Genomic DNA, 19,213 nt, shown 5'->3' on the forward strand with positions numbered 1-19,213 from the left:
GCGATCCCAGCCCCAGAAGCAGGTGACAAATCCATGCAGGTTGATATTGATAGGATGCTCAGATATGCAGCTCACCTGGTGCCACTGCTCTTTCCTCAGTATAAATAGCCATGCAGCTTTCTGCCTCCTGTTTGTCTACTACAGCCTGACCTGCGGGGTGGTGATCATCACCTGGCCCATACAAAGAGCTGTGGGTTTATTGTCTTTTTTCCTGGTTGCAGAAAATCTGATTTGCTGGGGGAAAAAAAAAAAAAAAAAAAGAAGTTTTTCATTGTAAAATACAGCTGCATGTCACTTGGCCTTAGGATGCATGTGCTGTCATTCCTCCCTTGTGCATGAAAAGCAGGAGCCTGGGGACTAGCCTTGAGGCTCGCTGCTGAAGATCACCCTGCACAGGGGACGTGGGAGGGGACAGTGCAGCCCTGCCTTTCAGTCCAGCAGACAGCAGAGCATGGCCTGGTCCCCCTCTGCGAGCAGCGCTAACCAGCAGGTGCTTTCACTACTTCTACGTTAGACCAACAGGGATTGCATTGGGAGAATCTCAGCTTCACAACAGGGATCCGCCTCACCCAAAGGAGTGCTCCTTTGGCCACTGTCCCATGCTGCCAGTGCAGGGCAGCTGGAGGCTGTAGCCAGGCTACAAAAAGCCCATTTCACCTCTCTGCACACTTCTGCAGTCAGGTCTCCTGCTCACCCAGGAGTCTTGGCACCCTCCTTTCTTTGCTGGGATCATCTGGAGATGTTTTGCACTTCCTTCTTCTCCTGTAGGAGTTGTACTTTAGGATCTTCTGCCCAGTACAAATGTACTGACAAAGGCACAAAGGTAGGTTCTCAGTTCAAGGAGGACAGCTTCAAAACAGATCCAAAACTGGCATGAAATAAGCCAGAGTTGTTCTGTCTGAATGAAGGCAGCGGCTTCCAGGTGAGCTCAGGAGACATTATCTCACCTGCTTTACATAGCACACAGGCATGACAGACATTAGATGCTCAGAGCTATGGCAGGAACACCAGTCCTCTACCTGTAAAGGAAGGTTTGCAGAGATGCAGCTTTCACTGCTTCACCTGCTACAGCTGGGAACAGTGAATTTCAACCATTTGCTTTCTTCATCCAGCTCACAATAGAAATGAGATTGTGCAGAGAGCACAGGAGCAGCCATGCTTCTACCCTTTAAAACAGCATGTCAGTAGACTTGTTTCTGTCAAGAGTTTTACTGTGTTGAAAGTAAATACCCAAAAGTAAATACCTGATATATACACTGAGCAAAGAATGTGGTCCCATCAATACTACTGTGGGGATTTTGCTTCTTAGTTGGCATCTTCCAGCAATTTCTATGATGAGTCAGGCAGATAAATAAAGATCCTGTTAATCACAAAAGTTGATGTGGTGAGTCCAAGATAGGCAAAAGGATCTCCAAAACCAGTTACTCAACAGCTGTAGTGCGAGGGAAACAGCAGAGAGGTGGTAAATAGATCTTCCGGTGGGACTTACTTTCCCTTGGTGATAAATCAATGACACTTGCTAGGATAGCAGAGAGCTATACAGGATAGCACAGAGCTATACAGGATAGCACAGAGCTATATTGCTAGATATCACAAGAGCTTTTTCCACACCCAAGCTACGCAGCTGGCAGCAAAGGCACACAGAAGTAGGGAAGGACTCAAAAGGTACTGAGCCCCAGGTCTAAGTCTCCTGTTCACATTTATTAGGATGGTTTCAGCTTGACCAAATCAAAACACAAGCCCACAGCTGCATAAAGAATGCCCTCAACAAACACAACTTTTTATTTCTGTAGAAAACAAGATCTTTTCAGGAAGGACCAGCTTATGAAACAGCAGTTTGCATGTTAAGATACATAAATACACAGGGTTACAATTTAGTGAGAAATACATTAAAAAAAGCTTTCAAGTACACAAAATATATGTAGTAAAATTGGATTATCCCTTCCGCATACCTGCCTCAGAGAGAAACGTTTCTCAAATGGATGAACTTCCACCCATCATCTGACAACAGATCTCTCCACTGGACACACGCTGCAGGAGGGCGTGAGGATGGGCAGGGCCAGAGGGTTAATATCCAGTGTTTGAGATTAAGAGCAGACTTACCCATGACAGTTCAGTCCCCATTCTCTCAACTATCAGGATGTGTGTAGTGTGACAGTTACCCAGCCAGCACATTAAGAGAGCTACAAGAGGTAGGAAATACCTCCTTACTTCCATCTTCAGGTCCCTGGAAGGTTAATGCTGTACAACCTCATTATCCACAACACTGTGGAAATCCCATGACCCTGGGAGGCATTTATTAACAGTCACAGAAATGAGAACGTGGCCCCGCAGTCACGGCACCAGTGCTGCCGGGCAGTAAACACAACCGACGGACACAGAGTTTATGGAAAAAAGCTGCTGGATGCAGGCAGCCTCTTGAGTAGAAGGAATAATGTCTACAGATAAGGAAGAAGAGCACAAATCATCACAAACTTCCTGAAGATTTTCCTGCCAAGACACCATCAACAGAGAATTCATAGCATCATTTAAATAAAATACCAGTTTAAATGAATGTGAAAGACATTTGCCACATGCGGGAAGCCAAAAGGCCGATCCTTATGTTCCAGACTTTTATCCGTTCCTTCTACTATTTGTCCTACAGGAGTTTAGAGACCTGTTACATCACTAAACTCTTTTATAAAATTTTACAAACTGAGGAGTAAAACTTAAATCAGTCTCCAAGAGAGAAGGAAAAGGCATCTGAACAACAGATACTCCCTGATCTTGCTCTATGTGCTCTCACGTTAAAATTGTTAAAATAAGCAACCTGTGCAACAGGGGTTGTGTCCCATGTCCAAGCCATGCAACAGCAGAGATCCCATGCTTCACTTCAGCTACTGCAAGTGCAAAGGGCAATTCAAGTTTTCCTACCAGTCTCCAAGACAAAAATTAAACGTTTGCAAAAATGGAAACATTTAAAACTCTTTAAACAATTTAAATGAGAACAGTTTCTATCAGAACATATTGTACACGTTTAAAAAACCAAGGAACTCAGGTTGTTAAATAAGAATCTACATATCTTAAAAATGGAGAGTTTTTTTACATTACAGCTAGAAGTGTTAATTGTCCTATCTTCCAAAGCAGGAATGTTCATAAGTTATTTCTCTGAAGCGCCTCGCAGAGGTTTTGATTGGCATCTGGTTCTTCGGTCATGACCTCCACAGCCTCCCACTCTCCTGACCTGCTGGATTTCTTGATGGCCTCTACTACACTTTGCATGTACAGACCATCTTCAAAAGAGGCTGCCATAGAGACAGGTTTATGATCCCACGTCCGACGGTCTTCCTGGTCTTGGAAAGACTGCCGCAGTGCTTGCACCATGTACACCATTCCTTTTAGGTAAAGCAGCGGGATGTCTTTAAACCCCTTATCCAAAAGGCCCTTGTTGATAGTCAGAGAGTCTGTAAACAGTAGTTCTTCTTGGAGCGCAGTGTTTTTCTGCCCGTACAAGTCTGTCCCGCGAGCTATCAGGCGACCAGCAGACCCAACAATCATGACTTCATGAATGAATGATCCAGGCATGTTGAAGTTGAGAGTCACAGTGCAACAGACACCCTCACTCATTAGCATCTGGAAAAAGCAGAAGTCATCGCTAGTGACGTGGCGGATCCCGCTTATAGCCGTGTTCTGCTTCACAAAAGTCTTAAGCAAACCGTGGACCTTCTCTGCTCTTCTGCTGATGAGGTGAGTTAGGAGGTCGATAATGTAGGTTCCCATTGTATGCAGACCACCTCCTCCCATCAGCTCATCACAGATCCAGTTGTACTTGTGGCTGAGCAGGCTTCCCCCATAAACTCGTACGTCGCAGATCATCACGTTGCCCACGTAGTGTTCTTCTATCAACTGCTTCATCTTCACAAAGGCAGGCAAGAAACGGAGAACGTTGCCAACAATGCTCATCAGCTTGGGGTAATACCTGGCAGCTGTGACCATCCTGAAGGCATCCACAGAGGTAGCAGCTTTCTCACAGATCACGTTCTTCCCTATTCCTGCAGCACAAATGAAAAAAAAAAAAAAAAAAAATACAGCACACACAAGCGAAACATGCTCAGATGCCCCAAAGGTTGTCAAGAAGCAGGGTTTTTACGAGTCAGGCTTTCCTGCTGCAATTTCAAAGGCAAAGATCTGGGAACTAAAATAGGAATGCCAAGTGCAGCAAGCAAAGCTGCTTCCAAAATGCTCCAGCTGCAGAGCTGACAAACTCCCACAGAGAGAAGCTCCAAATAAAGACAGGATTTTTACATCATGAAAGATAAATGGCCAAATGGCATCACATGGCGTCAGAACAAGACACAAACTGCATGTTGTAGCTATAAAATTATTTCAATGCCTGTACAGCCGGGGCGGGGGGTGGGAAGTCAGGTGACGGAAGAGGTGAGTGAAGGGGAGATTTGATTTTCACTTTGTATTTCACCATCACTATGAATGTATTATTTTAAATAGATTAATAGAAATGGGTCATACAAGATACTTAGTGGTCTGTGTACAGAATACACGAATTAGAAATAATGTTTTGGTAGGCGGATTGTTTTAAAAGCATCGCTAATTGGAAAGCAAACCATTTTGGTCTGCACGTACAGCCTACTCGTACAATTAGATTGCAAAGGTGACTGTGAGTTACACAGATGAGAGCTGCACTTGCAAGGTGACCCACTGCATTTTTATTCCTATGGATGCACTTTATCTTGTGCTCAGCCTGAGTCAATGTGGGCAGTCAATAATTCATTTTTTTAACTTCAAAGCAGAAATAAAGTAATACAGAAGAGTATCCCAGGGCAAGCTTCAATCAAATTCCTATATTTGGTGCTTTGCTGGTATTCCCTCTTCCTCCCCCATCTTCACCCTTTTCTTGTGACATGGCTTAACTTTTCCATGTACATCTGTTCTGATAAAATACTTAAATAAACATTTTTCAATGTAACAACCAGGGGTGTACCTAGAAGTCTCCAGACATTAACTGGTGATGTCAGACCTGAAGGTCAGTCACATCATACCACAGTTTCTGGCTAAGAACTGCAGGAATCGCCGCACATGGTGGTAGGCACCTCTCTGAAAGCTTCTCCTTACCCAGGAGCAGACTCCGCTCCCTGCTCAGAACAGCTTTTAATCGACTCCCTGATGAGATGATACCAGCACAAGCGCTTCCGTCGGCCTCCCGCACAAGAGGGGAAGCCAGATCCCACACTGCAGCTCCTGCTCTCGGCACTCCACCTCCTGGCTGTGCTGGGCAAGCCTTTCAGGAACCATCTGAGCCGGCCAAGGGCCAGCGAGCTCCTGTGACCCATCGCTGTGCCCAGCTCAGCCAGAGGTCAACTACAGCTAGACAAAACTCAGAACCAATATTTCTAATAGACACAAGCAAAATCCAGTCAGAAAATGACAAGACTACAATTTTTAGTGGTCTTGTCCAAAGAAGTCCCCTAAACCGATGTGAGTCAATAGAAGCTTTAATGAACAAAGGGTAAGGTCAAACTCCCCGAGGACACCCTGGCTACCCACTGGTAACCCCCCCACATCAGGGACCATTTCCGACTCTCCCACCCCCAATCCTGCTGCTGAGATGAGGCACAATGCTCTATTCAATATTCTGCAGGGCTAGCTGAAGCACCTTGAGATGCTTCAGCCCCTGGTTTATCTGCCTTCTTGTTTAAATGGCACTTATCTCAAGCCAGGTTACAGTAAAATACAAGCAAAAAGAAAAAGCAAAAGGATCTCCACAGCATCCTAAGCAGATCTGCAGTTCTTAAAGTTGGAAGAAAATAAAAGCGACTCTCGATCTGCGTACACACAGGGTACAGCTCTGCCAGTGCTGCTCTCCCCCTTGCATAACTCCAGTGCCTTCCTCCATGTATTTGGCAGCACAGGAGCTGGCTCAGGGTACAAACCCAGCATGGAAATATTCACTCATCTTGGCTCTTTTTCTGGCAGGTTATTGCCCCAAGTTGGCTCTTCAAGGAGCCTGACAGTGTCCACACAAAAGGGGCTGCATCCCTGCAGTGGGGGACCGAGAGCAGAGGGCTGAGCCAAAGGAGACCACCCCTGCCACCCAGGGTCTGCTGTTCCATGCCGGGCAGTCGATCATGCCGGGCTGCCCTTGTTCTGCCACCTACCCACCCAGCCTCATCCTTGCGTCAGCATGGTGCTCTTTTTGCCAGTGTAGGCTGAGCCACTTGAGGAGCTAAAACTGACTGATGCCTTTTTTTGGGATGGCAGTCAGCGCAGCGCATGACAGCTCAGCACAGCCCACCAAGCACTGCTGGAGTGCCAGGACGAAGACCTGGGTACACCATAACATCTCTGAGATAATCCTGTGGTTGCCCTCAGTGGGACATCCCCCCAACTGTCCCCAAACTCACAGAGATGGCCGTGCAGCAAGACAAGGGCCGAGTCAGAGATGGCTACGAGGTCCCTTACCAACGCAACGGCCATGCCTCCTGTTTTTTGAGGCAGAGCAACTTACAATCTCTGTCTTGTTACTATTATTTTGATAAGGAATAACCTGAACTTTGTACGATATTGTTTTCTTAAATCACTGCTGCAAAATTGTCTGTTGAGGTCGTCTCCTGGCTGGTGAGATGAGAGCCACCACAGGGCTCTGGTGCTCCTCAGAGCCCTCTGTGAGTCAGTTCAGATCACCAAATGAGCCCAGTTTAGAAAAGGAAGGTTCATCTTTCAAAGCAGGTGGGTTGAATCTGCTCACAGGTCGGTCTAAGCCCACAGAAGGGCCTGGACACCTCGAAGGAAGGAGATGGGGCTGCGGAGTTGTGTTTCCCCACCTCACAGGCAGCGAGCAAGGACAGCAGCAGCTCCGCTACCTGTGGTGAAGCTCATCATAGGCTGTCCTAACAACACACCTCAGGATCTTCTCTGTGCACACCTCGGAGCGAACCCCATCTGTAGATCTTCGCTCCACTGAAGTCCCCCTATTTATGGCTATACTGGTTGTTGCAGTAAGAGGGACACAAAAAGAGAATAAAAAGGTCACCATTCCCAGGAGTCCTTAGACAAACCATCTACTCCCATACTCAGAGGCAAAAGTACCTGCTAGATTCCAAGAATTTTCAAACCAATTCCTGATTTAGTAAATAAACTAAATATTTAAACAGAAGTCTTTTGACTCTCATTAATGTGATACAGCCAAATCATGGCTTCACTCAGTGAAATACTGGATTTTAAAGTGTGTTCACATCCTATGGAAGCAATCAAAAAACAACAGGTGAGCCGAGACTTACTGGACAGCAGAATAAACTAGACTATTTTCTCCTAAAGGAATCTTACATCTGTAGTCAGATCCACACTGTCCATCAGCACTGAGGCACTGGCTTCCCCTGCAGCTGCTTAGCCATGCTACATCCAAAACTTGCCACATGTGAAATATTTCACAGCCCTGGTTAATAAAATGCAAGCACAGAAAACTCGCTGCTTTCTCATGCTACCTGGTGGACACTGCCCAAAGCCATCACAGGTGCTGGGGAGGGACACAGGCCCCAGCAATTGCCAGGACCCCCAGCCCACTCCTTCCTCCTGGTAGGGAGGGTGCCAGGGTGATCAGAAGGAAGGAGAAAGGACTCTGCAGCCTGGCGGGGCCTTGGGAAGGGGAGCATGCATGAAAAGATGGGAGAAGTGCACCCTAAACTTTAAAGAGTTGGCTTTGCTGCAATCAACATGCATATGAGCCGCGGTCTCCTCTCTGCTTCAGGCTGGGTGCGTACCAGCAGGCCATGAGAAGGACACCGAGACCACACCTGGCCCACCGCTCCATCAAGGAGGTCCTTCATGTCCTGGGGGGGCCGCTGAGCAGCCTGGCATAGGAGTTAGCCCACCAGGGCTCCTGACGGGGAGCGGTCCTGCAGTCCTGTGTCTGTGGGACATGCAGGTGAGCAAATGCAAGAAGCAGGGGCAGCTGTGCACAGAGGTGTCCCTGCAGTGCAGTCAGGAGGGGATCGGCTGTGTGCCGTGCCACCCGCCCAGGCAGTGTGAGGAGCGGGCTGGGCTGGGACAGCATTCTCACCATGACAGCTACCACTCCACCTCTTTGGTTGTTTCTTTGCCTGGCTATCATAGCCACAGCTGGCCATCCAACACTTTCCGTAAACAGCTAGCGTCCCCAGCCTTGCCTCTCCCTGCACGAGTTATAATGTTGACTCAAACTACTGAAGGTATTTATCCCAAGTAAATATGTCCATTGAACTGAAGCCCCAGTTCTTTACTCCTCTGAATAACATCAAATACCTGAGGTTGCACCAAGGAAGACGTACAACTGGTCACTGTTGAAGCACACCAGACCATTGCTTTGTCCACTATAAGAAGTTGGGAGTGTCTGAGGAGTCTTCCCAAATAGCCAGCTGTTTCAGATGTACTTGCTTTGGGAGCCTCCCAGTGAATGAACGCTCATTCCAAAACACACTCCTTCATTTCATTTCTTGTTTGCCTACAGTTTGAAAAGATCTCCATGCTACTTGTTACAGAGACGGGAAGCACAATATGCAAAGAGCACTCACAGCATGCTTGTTCATCCTGTCTCAAGAACAGGAAATCTGGATTTGTCACAACACAAAGCAGTGACAGAGCCCTTTCTGACTCCTTCCTTCATAACTAACATATATGTGCTATAATTTGTAGGGACTCCACAAAATCAGAGTGTCAAACAACCTATGTTGCAAAGATGTTTTAAATGATGTAGTCAACCAGTATAAACCAAGAGAGACAAGTAAGAGGTTCCTCTGTAGCCACTCCACAAACCATCCATTTGACAGCTGGGCTCAGTATGTGCAGCAGCATTATCTTTAGCACCCTGAAGAAATTTTACTCTGAGGACTTCTCATGTTTTGCCTCCCTGAACTTTGCCTCATGCAAAAACATCCCATGTTTTACATTCCACTCTAGCTGGTAACTCCGCTCTGTGCTCACCTAATGCAAAGGTGGATGCATTTTAACTGTGGGACATGAACCACAACACAGACATTTTGTGAAATTAATTTAGTTCCTCTGAGATCAAAAGAAGCACAAATTTTAGGATAGCTTCTTGCATTGCCTGTTGTGGAGATAAACCATAAGATTAGACTGATTTTAACCTGAATTATCCTCTGGGCTTTGATCTGTTCTGTCTGGTTCATGAACTCAATCCAGTGTTACTGCTTTGTCCCCGTCACGCCAAAGTTGTACCTAGGCTTGTTTATGGATGTCTGTCAATAAGAAACTTATGCAAGCAAATTGCACTGCCTGGAAAAACTGGGTCTGTCTCTCATCCCTGCCAGAAATAAAAATGTAACCACATTTTAAAATTAAAAAAAAAAAAAAAGTATAAAAAAAGTTTACAAATAAGTAATAAAAGCATAAGCACTTTAAAATAAATAAACAAACAAACCGCAACAAAACAAAACACACGAGACCATTATCACTGCACCGCATCTGATCTTTCCTAAAGCCCAGTTTCTCGACTAGTAAACACCAATCTATTATATACAATTCACAGCCAATAATTCTCCAATTACGTAGATCACGTTATTGCTCTGAACTTTCAGAGAAAATGTACTTGCCATCTTTGGCCCTATCCTGATTTTGTGTTCCTTCAAAATGCTCAATCACAGCAAGCCATCCAACACTGGCTCAAAATATGTCACAACATAGTTGGTAGCAGATCTATAAATACCATTGCGACAAACCTAGAAAGCTGAAAGACAAGGTCAGCATCATATTGGGCCTGAGATGCCTGCACCAGTTTGCAGATCAGAACATTTTAGGACATAAGCGAAGAATAAACTGCCCTGTACTACTTCATCCATTCATTTCCCTAGCTTTTTCAGCTTTGCACTTATTTATACTTGCAGTCAAGCATACATATCACGCCTGTACTTCTGCACTCCTTTCCTCCTCTGGATAATGCCATCTTACAGGTTCCCAGCCTTTGAAGAAAGAATCTCAATCCATTTTAGTTAATAATTCACCAGATAAGGTTCAATCCTCTCCTTTTAGCCCACTTGCCCATCACGAGCCATGAGAACTAGTGAAATGCTTATTACCTAAAAAGTGTTTAAAAGAACTTTTAGCATTTAAAGAGAGAAATTCTAACTTACAGTTCAAATATTCAGAAGTCAGAATACCTTAAATTCAAAGGGTAGTACTCTAACAAGGTAAACAAACAAATCTAACAATGTAAAAAAGAAAAAGAGAAAAAAAAAAAAAAAGCCTGAAATCTCTCTCTGCATAGCTAAGTGGCATTGAATGTTTGTGCAGGGAGTTGTTTACTTCCAAAACAAATTACTGTAGAGCAAAGAGGCTAAGAACAACAAACCACCCTGGCTTACATGGTTTGAGATATTACCCGTCCTAAAATTAACTCATGTGGATCTCCTGTAAACACAGTAAAAATATCACACTTGTTATTTACAGAATTAGATGCAAACTCACACCCACGCTGTACTACGTGAGAGGACATTAACACTACAAAGTCACATACTGGAGAATTAAGAAATGTCAGGGTGTCCGGGCAGTTGGCTCCCACCGCCCTGCCCAACCACTTTGGAGTGTCATCCCTTCTCTCCCTGACACCTTCACCCAGCCCATCTTGCTGGATTCCTCCTGCTGTCCCCAGCATCTCCTCCTCCCCCAGCATCTGCCCTCCTGCGTCAGGTAGAAGGATTCCTCCAGCAAACCCGCACCCGGGACCATACCAGACTGCTATGGACATGGATGTCCCAAGAGAGCTCCAGGTGGTGGCCATGGTCACAGCATTGCTGGCTGAAAACAGCATCTGCAGAGAATTTAGGTCCTAACTCACAAGATTCTACTGAGTGCATGCAAGCATTTTTTCAAAGGCTTTTAACTTTCCAATTTGGTTTTATTTGTGGGGAAAACCAAAAGCAGAGCCGAACAACCCCCCCACCTCAGGCAAATCTCAGTTTCCTATTGCAGAACATGGGAAGATTTGAAATTAATTCAGCAACTTGTTTGGTTGGTTTTTGGTTTTGTTTTTTTTTGTTCGGTTGTTTTTTTTTAAATGGGCATAAAAACATTTTACCCCTTCATCGTCATCTCTGAAACAGCTCATTTTTATTAAAACCTCCCCACTGTAAGTTCAGTCTGAAGAAGATGAGGTATTTTAGCCCAATTGGTTCGAGACTCGCAAAGCTATAAGCAATTACAAACACTATTTTTACAAAAAATTCGAGGTAACCTCTCTCGCAGATGGCGCTACCAATTCCACACAAAACCTTCAGCACTGCATTTGCACATTGGTGCAACCAGAATTGTGCTGCGGTAACAGCTTCAAATTTCAACCTGCCAACGAGCTATGGATTTTTGGTCCAACTCCAAAGATAAAAAGATACCTAGAGCCTTCACAGCAATTTGCCGAGTTAGTGGTGGAGGGATATTGATGCAAACCAAATCTACGTCCTGGTGCAGCAAGACATCATCAGTCCGACTTGTGTAGAAGGAGATGTTCATTTCCTCTGCCAGCTGTTTGGCCTCCTCTTCAGTCTTCCCCCAAAGCGCTTCAATGGAGAAGCCTTCTGCTCTCAGCAAGGGTACCAGTACCCGGGCAGTGCTGCCAGTTCCAAACACACCCACTCCAGGAAGCATTTTCACTCTGCATTTATTCAAGCATCAGGGTCTACACATAGGCCTTTGATAAAATGTTTGGCTCCTCAGCTTTCCATTCCACCCACAGTTCCTAAAACATGAAAAGTTACAAGTCAGTATCAACAAAAACCATATTTTGATATCAAATGCATCTAGCCTGAATACTAGCTTCTATCCTTCATATGGCTTTCAAATTTTCAAAGATCCTAATGAAAAAAACAAACCCCCCCAAACTTGCAATCCATAAACAGTATTAAGGGACAAGTCTAACAATCTCATTGCAGAAGAATGGTAAGAAAGCAGCTTGACAAAGTCATGAGCACCTCCTGAGCTTCAAAACTCAGGATGCACGTACAGAAACACGAGCATGCCGGGACAAACCAGAGATGGCGAGGTACAAACGGGGAGCGACAGGAAGCGTCAAGAGGACAGGACATAGAGTCTATTGCACCGGCAGTAAAAGCAGCGCTGCTGTAGTTGTGATGATGTAAGTCTCTAAATGAGATAAAGGTTTGTGAGATGAGGTAACATCTTTTATTAGACTGACTGAGATAATTGGAAATAATAGGCAAGCTTTTGGGTGCATAAATCTTTCTTCCAAATTAAATACACAAACTGAAAACTACTACTTGGAGCTTAACAATTTTATGGCAAATAGTTAAGCCACTCCAGAGAACATCTAGAAAACACGTCCTGTGGGGAAAGCCTGGATTCACTGAGCTTGTTTAGCCTGGGGAGGAGAAGGCTACAAGGGGAGATAATGTCAGTGTTTAAATACATAGAAAACTACTTTCAGAAAGGAAAAGGGTGCTCCTTTATGTCCATTGTGGGTAGTTAAAAGTTTTATGTAACTTGGGACAGTTAAAAATATCTCCTGCCCATGCCATTCAAACCCCAGGAATGCAGGGTTTTGCACAGAATTATTATATTCCCTACACACAAACATTTGGTTAAGACACACTTCTTTTGCTCTTTCAAGTATTTCCTGGTAAATTAATCCCTTCGGACCCCTACTTGCCAGTTTGTCTTAGAACTGCTTCTGGCCACAACTGGCTGAACTGCCTTTAGCATTCACTTTAGCACTAACTCCGAGGAGAGATGTCAGAAGTCTCCTCAATCTGTGACACTGAAGCAACCTACCATCTGGCTTTTGTTCTCTGCCTTTTTGAATTTTTATTTACTACACTCACTGTTGACCTTTTTTGAATTTTTTTTTTAGAAGGAAAAAGTTTATTTTATTAACATGACAAATTCAGTTTTCTTTAGAAGTTTATAATGAAAAAGCAAAGACCATATTTAAAAAGAGAACTGATGCCAACACCAGATCAACACCTTTGGAAAAAATCCCCACAAGCAACAAGAATCACAATCTGTTTTGGAAAGAGAGGGTTATTCATCTCCCCATCCTAAAACACTCGTGCTAAATTACAATATGTGAAAACAAATCCTGACACAGCACCGGGAAGTCCCAGCATGCAAGTGAAACTACCCCCAGTGCAAATGCTTTGCATGCAATCAGCGTTTTGTTAGTCTGGGGGGTGCCTACACTGACCAGCATAACAAAACTGCAACCCTGACTGAATTTCTAGGTACTTTTGTAGGATAGACACTAAACTAGGAAATGGAAACAGCAGCACTTCTGAATATTTATTTTGCAAAACACACACAAATGTTTACAGATGCTATAGAACACTTTATATTTACTGAATTAATTCAGTACATTTTTCCCTTATTCTGTGTGATGTTAGGTTTGCAGTGATACAGTTGTCTGTCTTTATTAAGATGAACAAAGTTAATTTTAATTTGAATTAACTCCTTTTTATCTGACATTTAGCAGAACACTCAAATAAGGACAGTATCAAAAGGATCTTGAAAATATTTACTATTCTACATAAAAGGGTAATTTACTGGCAGGAAGGATAGCTTGTATTCAGGTTTGTTTTCTATAAATGACGCAAACAAAAAGAAAATCTTGCAACTGCACAGAGAGTAAGTATAACTGTTGAAGTCCCCACACATCTATATTTGGCAGTTTACAGGCCAGAAGAAGAAAAAATGCGTGCAGTAAAAAAAAGCATCACTTTCTTTCAGACAGACACAAACTTAGCAAGGTAGAATAGAGAGAGACAAGGTGAGCGTGTGCCTGTTTGCACCAGATCACACAGACATGCTCAACAATGTCAAAATTACACAATATGACAAAAGTTTAGAAAAGGTTGAATTATTTGAAAATGCTACTAAGAGCACACTGTAGCACTTCACATGTGCAACAGGAGACTCCTGCTACTCAGATAAGCTGATTTCTGCAACGCTCGCTCACTTTAAATTTTACTTTTTTCTGTTTCCCATCCAACTGCCTCTTAAAAATCTCAATCAGGTGGAATTAATTTTAAACTCATTTATTCCCAGAACATAACGTGCTGCTGCATTGGTATCACTAGCAGCTATCGGCACAAACCCATGAAAGCTAGTGATTTACTACCATGGAGACCAACTCCTGATGATACAAGAACTTAAGGACACCAGCTCACCACTAGTACCACAACAATTCAAGAATTGGCCAACCCAGCCTCAGCAACAACTTCTAGCAAGGCAGCCACACTCCTGGGGTATGAAGACAGGGCTTGCACAGTTACTGGGCCCAACAGGGCTTGAGACCCCCCAAATACTGCAGCCAGCAGCCTCTGCAGCGAGTGGCACTGACCAGAGGGCACGCTTCTCTTCCCTCACCTGAGGACCACCCGCAGCCTCTTATTCTCTCTCCAGTCGTTTGCCAGCTAGCAAGTCCTGTTTGTCAGGACGGTTACAGTGGGATGGATGTGAATGCTGAAGGTCAGCAAAAACACAGTCCTTGCACAGGGCAAGTCACAGAGCATACGTGACGCAGGGAGAACTAGAGTAAATGCTGAAAGAGCTGTAACAGGACATTCAACAGGAGCTTTTGAAAAGGGGTACATATTGGTACCCCACCCCCACACCTTGCAGACACACTCAAGCGCTGGTAAACGAGACATTACAGCTAGGCCACCCTAGGGAAGCAATCTAAAAACCCACTGTGTCAGAATGAGGCCACAGCTGAGGAGAGAGACAGCTGTAATTAACAGTCTACTAAGAAGAGACCCCAAAAGAACAGCACTATGCCACCACAAAAGTCCCCAGAGCACCGTTCTCTGGAGCTCTACGTGCATTTCTGATACTTCTGCTTTAAGGTGGCGAAAAAAAGCAGAACTGGAAATGATGCAGACAAAGGTGATCAAAAGCACACAACATCTTCTACATAAGTGTGACCTAAGCAACCAAAGATTGCTCAGACGCAAAAAGATGTGACTGAGAGGGATGTCACAGAAGGTAATAAAGTCATGAGTGGCTCAGGATGGAGAAAGACCAATTTTTCACTGTTTCTTGCAATGCAAGAACAAATCGAATGGAGCTCAGAGAAGGCAGCAGGATCAAAACAATCTAAAGGAGATGGTTCCTCACACCAAACTTTGGTAAGCTGTGAAATGCCTTGCCACAGGATATCGTGGATGTTAGCCATTTATAAGGAGTCAAAAGGGAGACTAGACAATTTCAAAAAATCTGCTGAGGGTCACATCTAGCACAAGTAGCTGAGCTGAAAACTAGTGAAAACTAGATTCAGCAGAGCGTGGAAATGGCTCTGAGAAAGAAATGCTTGAAACTGCAACCAAAACCAGCTTAGAATTAGGTACAATGTCTACATCTGTACTTTAGGACCCCGTGAGTCTAAAACCTTCAAACAAGTCTCACCGAATTAGTTACACAAATCATGAAAAGCCTTTTATAAGCCAATCTTTCAGAAAAGGAAAACCCTCATGCATTGATACCTCCCGTGATCAAACACTGGAATGAACACTTTTCTGAGGACCCTCCCACCGAAACACCAAAAGGCAGGGCTTTTATCTGGAAGTGAAAACTGGATTGAAACAGATATCTTGCATGACAGGAGATACAAATCAATCTCCTTTATAGAGAGACGAAATAATTGATGCCTGCAACATCATTCTGAACTTAAATTTTCAAATAGAAGCACTTAAAGATCTTTAATCTTGTTGCTAGCTGCCATTCCTTTTTGTGGCCACAAAACGTTTCCATTATTGCTGAATTTCATGGTGAGTTTCAAGGAGCTGTTTGACTCTTTGGTATACATAGCAACTAGCATTTATGTGACCCAAAGCAACGAAAAACCTGACGATTCCTACAGGATCCAATTCAATTCCATGTTGAAGCAGTCAGGGAGTTCAGAAGGCAGAAGTCTCAAAAACTAAATAGTATAGTCAAGGACTGCAGTGCCCAAAAACCGCTGTGGACCATTATAGATGGCTGAAGGTAGTAAAAGAGTATCAGCCTGTATCCAGAAAGATGCTGGTCAGGGTAACACTGGCTCTGCAGAAGGAGAAAGCAATTCATGCTTCTTGCGACTCCTCCCAAAAAGTTTCATTTTGGCTTGAAGGAAGGCGAGGCACGTGGTGGAGAAGAATACCAGCAACAGGGGCACTGTTTTCATCCAGTTGGGTCATTGCTGTTGAGTTCAGAAAGAAAGCAAAGACAAGTAACAAGGGTTGTACAAGTAATAAAGTTGCTACTGGTTGTGACATCCTCATGGATCTTAAGGCTGCGTGAGAATCTTTGACAAACTCTACACAGGAACTACTCAGATTTTCACTCTGCAGCAGGGGTCTCACACCTGTAATGTTAATGCACTGCAGAGACCTCCTGTGAAAACAGGTGCTGCCTCAGAACTGTCAGTTCTGCAAGTACCCCAGCAGAGGTGACAGAAATGCAGGCAGAGACTGCAGGCGTTGCTTTGGAAGTCAGCAAGGTCTCTGCAGGACTACTGTGGGAACTTCACTGGACCACCCTGAGAAGCTGGAGGTCACCTCACACGTGACATCGTTTTTTTCCTGTCAAACTGTTCCTCCAGCCTTCTGACACCCATATACATGAAGCTCTGTATATAACGGTTCACATGCATGTGGTTTGCATGCTGACGTCAAAGAGACCGACATGCTTTCTTTACTGAACATGCTTTCAATTCAGTTCAAGCAGGTTGTGTGATAACCCACAAGTCCAAACCCTCGAGCAACTCCCAGCACACATCAAGACAAGGCTGGCACAGCGCTCTGTCCTTCCTGGTCCGGATACGCAACAGCAAAGGCCCCGTTTCTGGCACCCCGCTTCCCACAGGTACCGCCCGAGGTCAGAGGCAGCGGCGACGACCGTGCCAGAGACAGCAGCAGCTGGAAAAACGCGGAATCCAAAACGGCCCTCACGCTATCCCTGTGCTGCAAAGCTCGGGGCTGGGCCATGGCGGCCCCGAGGATGCCTCTGGCATGGCCCACGGTGATCACCGCTGACCGCGGGTGCGGGGCTCGGGCAGCTGCTCTTTGTGCGTGGGTCCCTCACGGGACTGGATGGGGCAGGCCCCACCTCACCTCACCGGGCCGGGCCGGACCGGGCAGGCCTCCAACTCGCCTCAGGGGGCCGGGCCGGGCAGGCCCCTCCCCGGCCTCACCTCACCGCACCGGCCCGGCCCACACGGAGGAAGTCCCGCCAAGACCCCTCGGGTCCCTTCCCTTCCCGGCCGCGCCCGGCCCGGCTCAGCGCCCTCGGACAGAGCCGCGCCCCCCTGGTCGCCAAGCGGCCCCGGGCCGGGGGACCCGGAGGGAGCCCCGAACTGCCCTTACCTGCCGCCGGCCGGCGGAGGGGACCGCCACCGCCCCGCCTCGCCCCCCGCGCATCCTTCTGCCGGGCGCGCTCCCGCGGCGGCCGCTCGCTCCCGATGCGACGCGCGGCGACGCCCTGCCCGGCCCGGCCCACGCAGGCGCAGGCGCGGCGGCCCCGCCCCTTCGCCGGGCAGCGGCTCCGAAAATGGCGGCGCCCGGGACTGCTTCCCCTGCCGCGTGGAGGGCGGCCTATCCCTCGGCCGGCCGGGGTCGGGGGGGGGGGGGGGGGGGGAGGAGGCGGGGCGGGCCATCGGCGGACGGACAGCGCCGGCAGCCAGTAGGAGGTCGGCGCGGCGCTTCGTCATCTCCTTGATGAGCTCGCCCGAGGCCTCTTCTAGGAGGGACGCTGCGGTCCCTCTGTATCGCCCATCGGCGGGCTCCCCAGTACGTCCCGTTTCCCTTGGACTGGGGCGCCCGGCACCGGACCCAGGCCTCCAGGGGCAGGACCCCCCCGCCCCGGCAGTGCTCTGCCTAAGGCAGCCCAGGACACCCCGAGTCTTCTTTGCAGCGCACGGTCACCTTGGTGTCCACCAGCACCCCAGGGCCTTTTCCGCTCGTGCTTCTGCTGATGGCTTCACCAAGATGTGCCACAGGCTGGTGCTGGCCCGGCTCAGCTCAGCGAGGGCTCCGGGTGCGGTGTCCTGGCCCTTGGATTTCAGGTCAATGTGCCTCCGAGACCCGTCAGCTCCTCCATCTGCCCCGGGGGCTTGTGCAGTGAGGGTTCCTGGCTGTGGTCTTCGGCCGGGGGGGATCCGTGCCTCGCTGCGAGTCTCCCTTGCGCAAGGAACTTGTTACAGGCAGGCTGAGGGCAGGGTTCTGCTCGGCAACCGAAGGTGCTCTTTCAGAGACCCTGGGGAGGGCAGAGCAGCACAACATCCAAAGAAGAGCTCCTGTACAGCCACCGTGCTCCCTGTGAGGACAGCCCTTCTCCTCACGCTGCTCCTCATCCTCTCCCAGCATTGCACAGGAGGCTCCTTGCCTGCTCCCAACAGGCTGCACAGTGCTGCAGAAGTCAGGAGAGGAAGACTTCTGTGGCAGGACATCAGGCAGGTGGTACTGAGCACCTGTCCTGGTTTCAGCTGGGATAGAGTTAATTTTCCTCCTAGTAGCTGGTATAGTGCTATGTTTTTGAGTTCAGTATGAGAATAATGTTGATAACACACTGATGTTTTCAGTTGTTGCTAAGTAATGTTTAGTCTAAAGTCAAGGATTTTTCAGCTTCTCATGCCCAGCCAGCAAGAAGGCTGGAGGGGCACAAGAAGTTGGGAGGGGACACAGCCAGGGCAGCTGACCCAAAGTGGCCAGCGGGGTATTCCATATCGTGTGACAGCATGCCCAGTATATAAACCGGGGGGAGTTGGCCTGGGGAGGGCTCAGGAACTAACTGGGCACCAGTCGGCGGGTGGTGAGCAATTGCATTGTGCATCACTTGTATATTCCAATCCTTTTATTATTATTGTCATTTTATTTTTGTTATTATCATTATTAGTTTCTTTTCTGTTCTACTAAACTGTTCTTATCTCGACCCACGAGTTTTACCTTTTTTTTTCCCCGATTCTCTCCCCCATCCCTCTGGGTGGGGAGTGAGTGAGTGAGTGGCTGTGTGGTGCTTAGCTGCTGACTGGGGTTGAACCATGACAGCGCCTTTGTATTTCTCTGGTTCACTGCAAGGGAGCAGGGAGCTGCTAAGAAACTCTGCAGCCTCTGTCTTCTTTTGTATATTGCTTAATGTGTGGTGTAGCTGCCTGACAATATGGGGCACCCTGTGTTATTAACAGCATTGTAATTTCCTACTCTCCTTTCTCCTTTGCAGAGAGCGTCATGAAATGTTGCCGTGGAGCTGG

General features: G+C 46.7%; 1 protein-coding gene across 5 annotated transcripts; it reads right to left on the reverse strand.

Annotated features, from left to right (window-relative positions):
• Positions 1-1,752: 1,752 nt before the first annotated feature.
• Positions 1,753-17,471, reverse strand: GFOD2 (glucose-fructose oxidoreductase domain containing 2). Of its 5 annotated transcripts, XM_052796571.1 has the most exons (4): positions 17,331-17,468; positions 16,127-16,165; positions 11,373-11,716; positions 1,753-4,031 (listed from the first exon to the last, which is right to left on the reverse strand). In XM_052796571.1, exons 3-4 carry the CDS (start codon positions 11,623-11,625, stop codon positions 3,133-3,135), a joined length of 1,152 nt encoding a protein of 383 aa, XP_052652531.1. In that variant the 5' UTR covers positions 11,626-11,716; positions 16,127-16,165; positions 17,331-17,468; the 3' UTR covers positions 1,753-3,132. The 5 variants fall into 5 exon arrangements, with proteins under 5 accessions (XP_052652531.1, XP_052652530.1, XP_052652532.1 ...); XM_052796570.1 differs by lacking the exon at positions 16,127-16,165 and having other exon boundaries at positions 17,331-17,471; XM_052796572.1 differs by lacking the exons at positions 16,127-16,165; positions 17,331-17,468 and adding an exon at positions 15,846-16,119.
• Positions 17,472-19,213: the final 1,742 nt, after the last annotated feature.

Source organism: Harpia harpyja, chromosome 9 (genome assembly GCF_026419915.1).
Source record: "Harpia harpyja isolate bHarHar1 chromosome 9, bHarHar1 primary haplotype, whole genome shotgun sequence".
NCBI lineage: Eukaryota > Metazoa > Chordata > Aves > Accipitriformes > Accipitridae > Harpia > Harpia harpyja.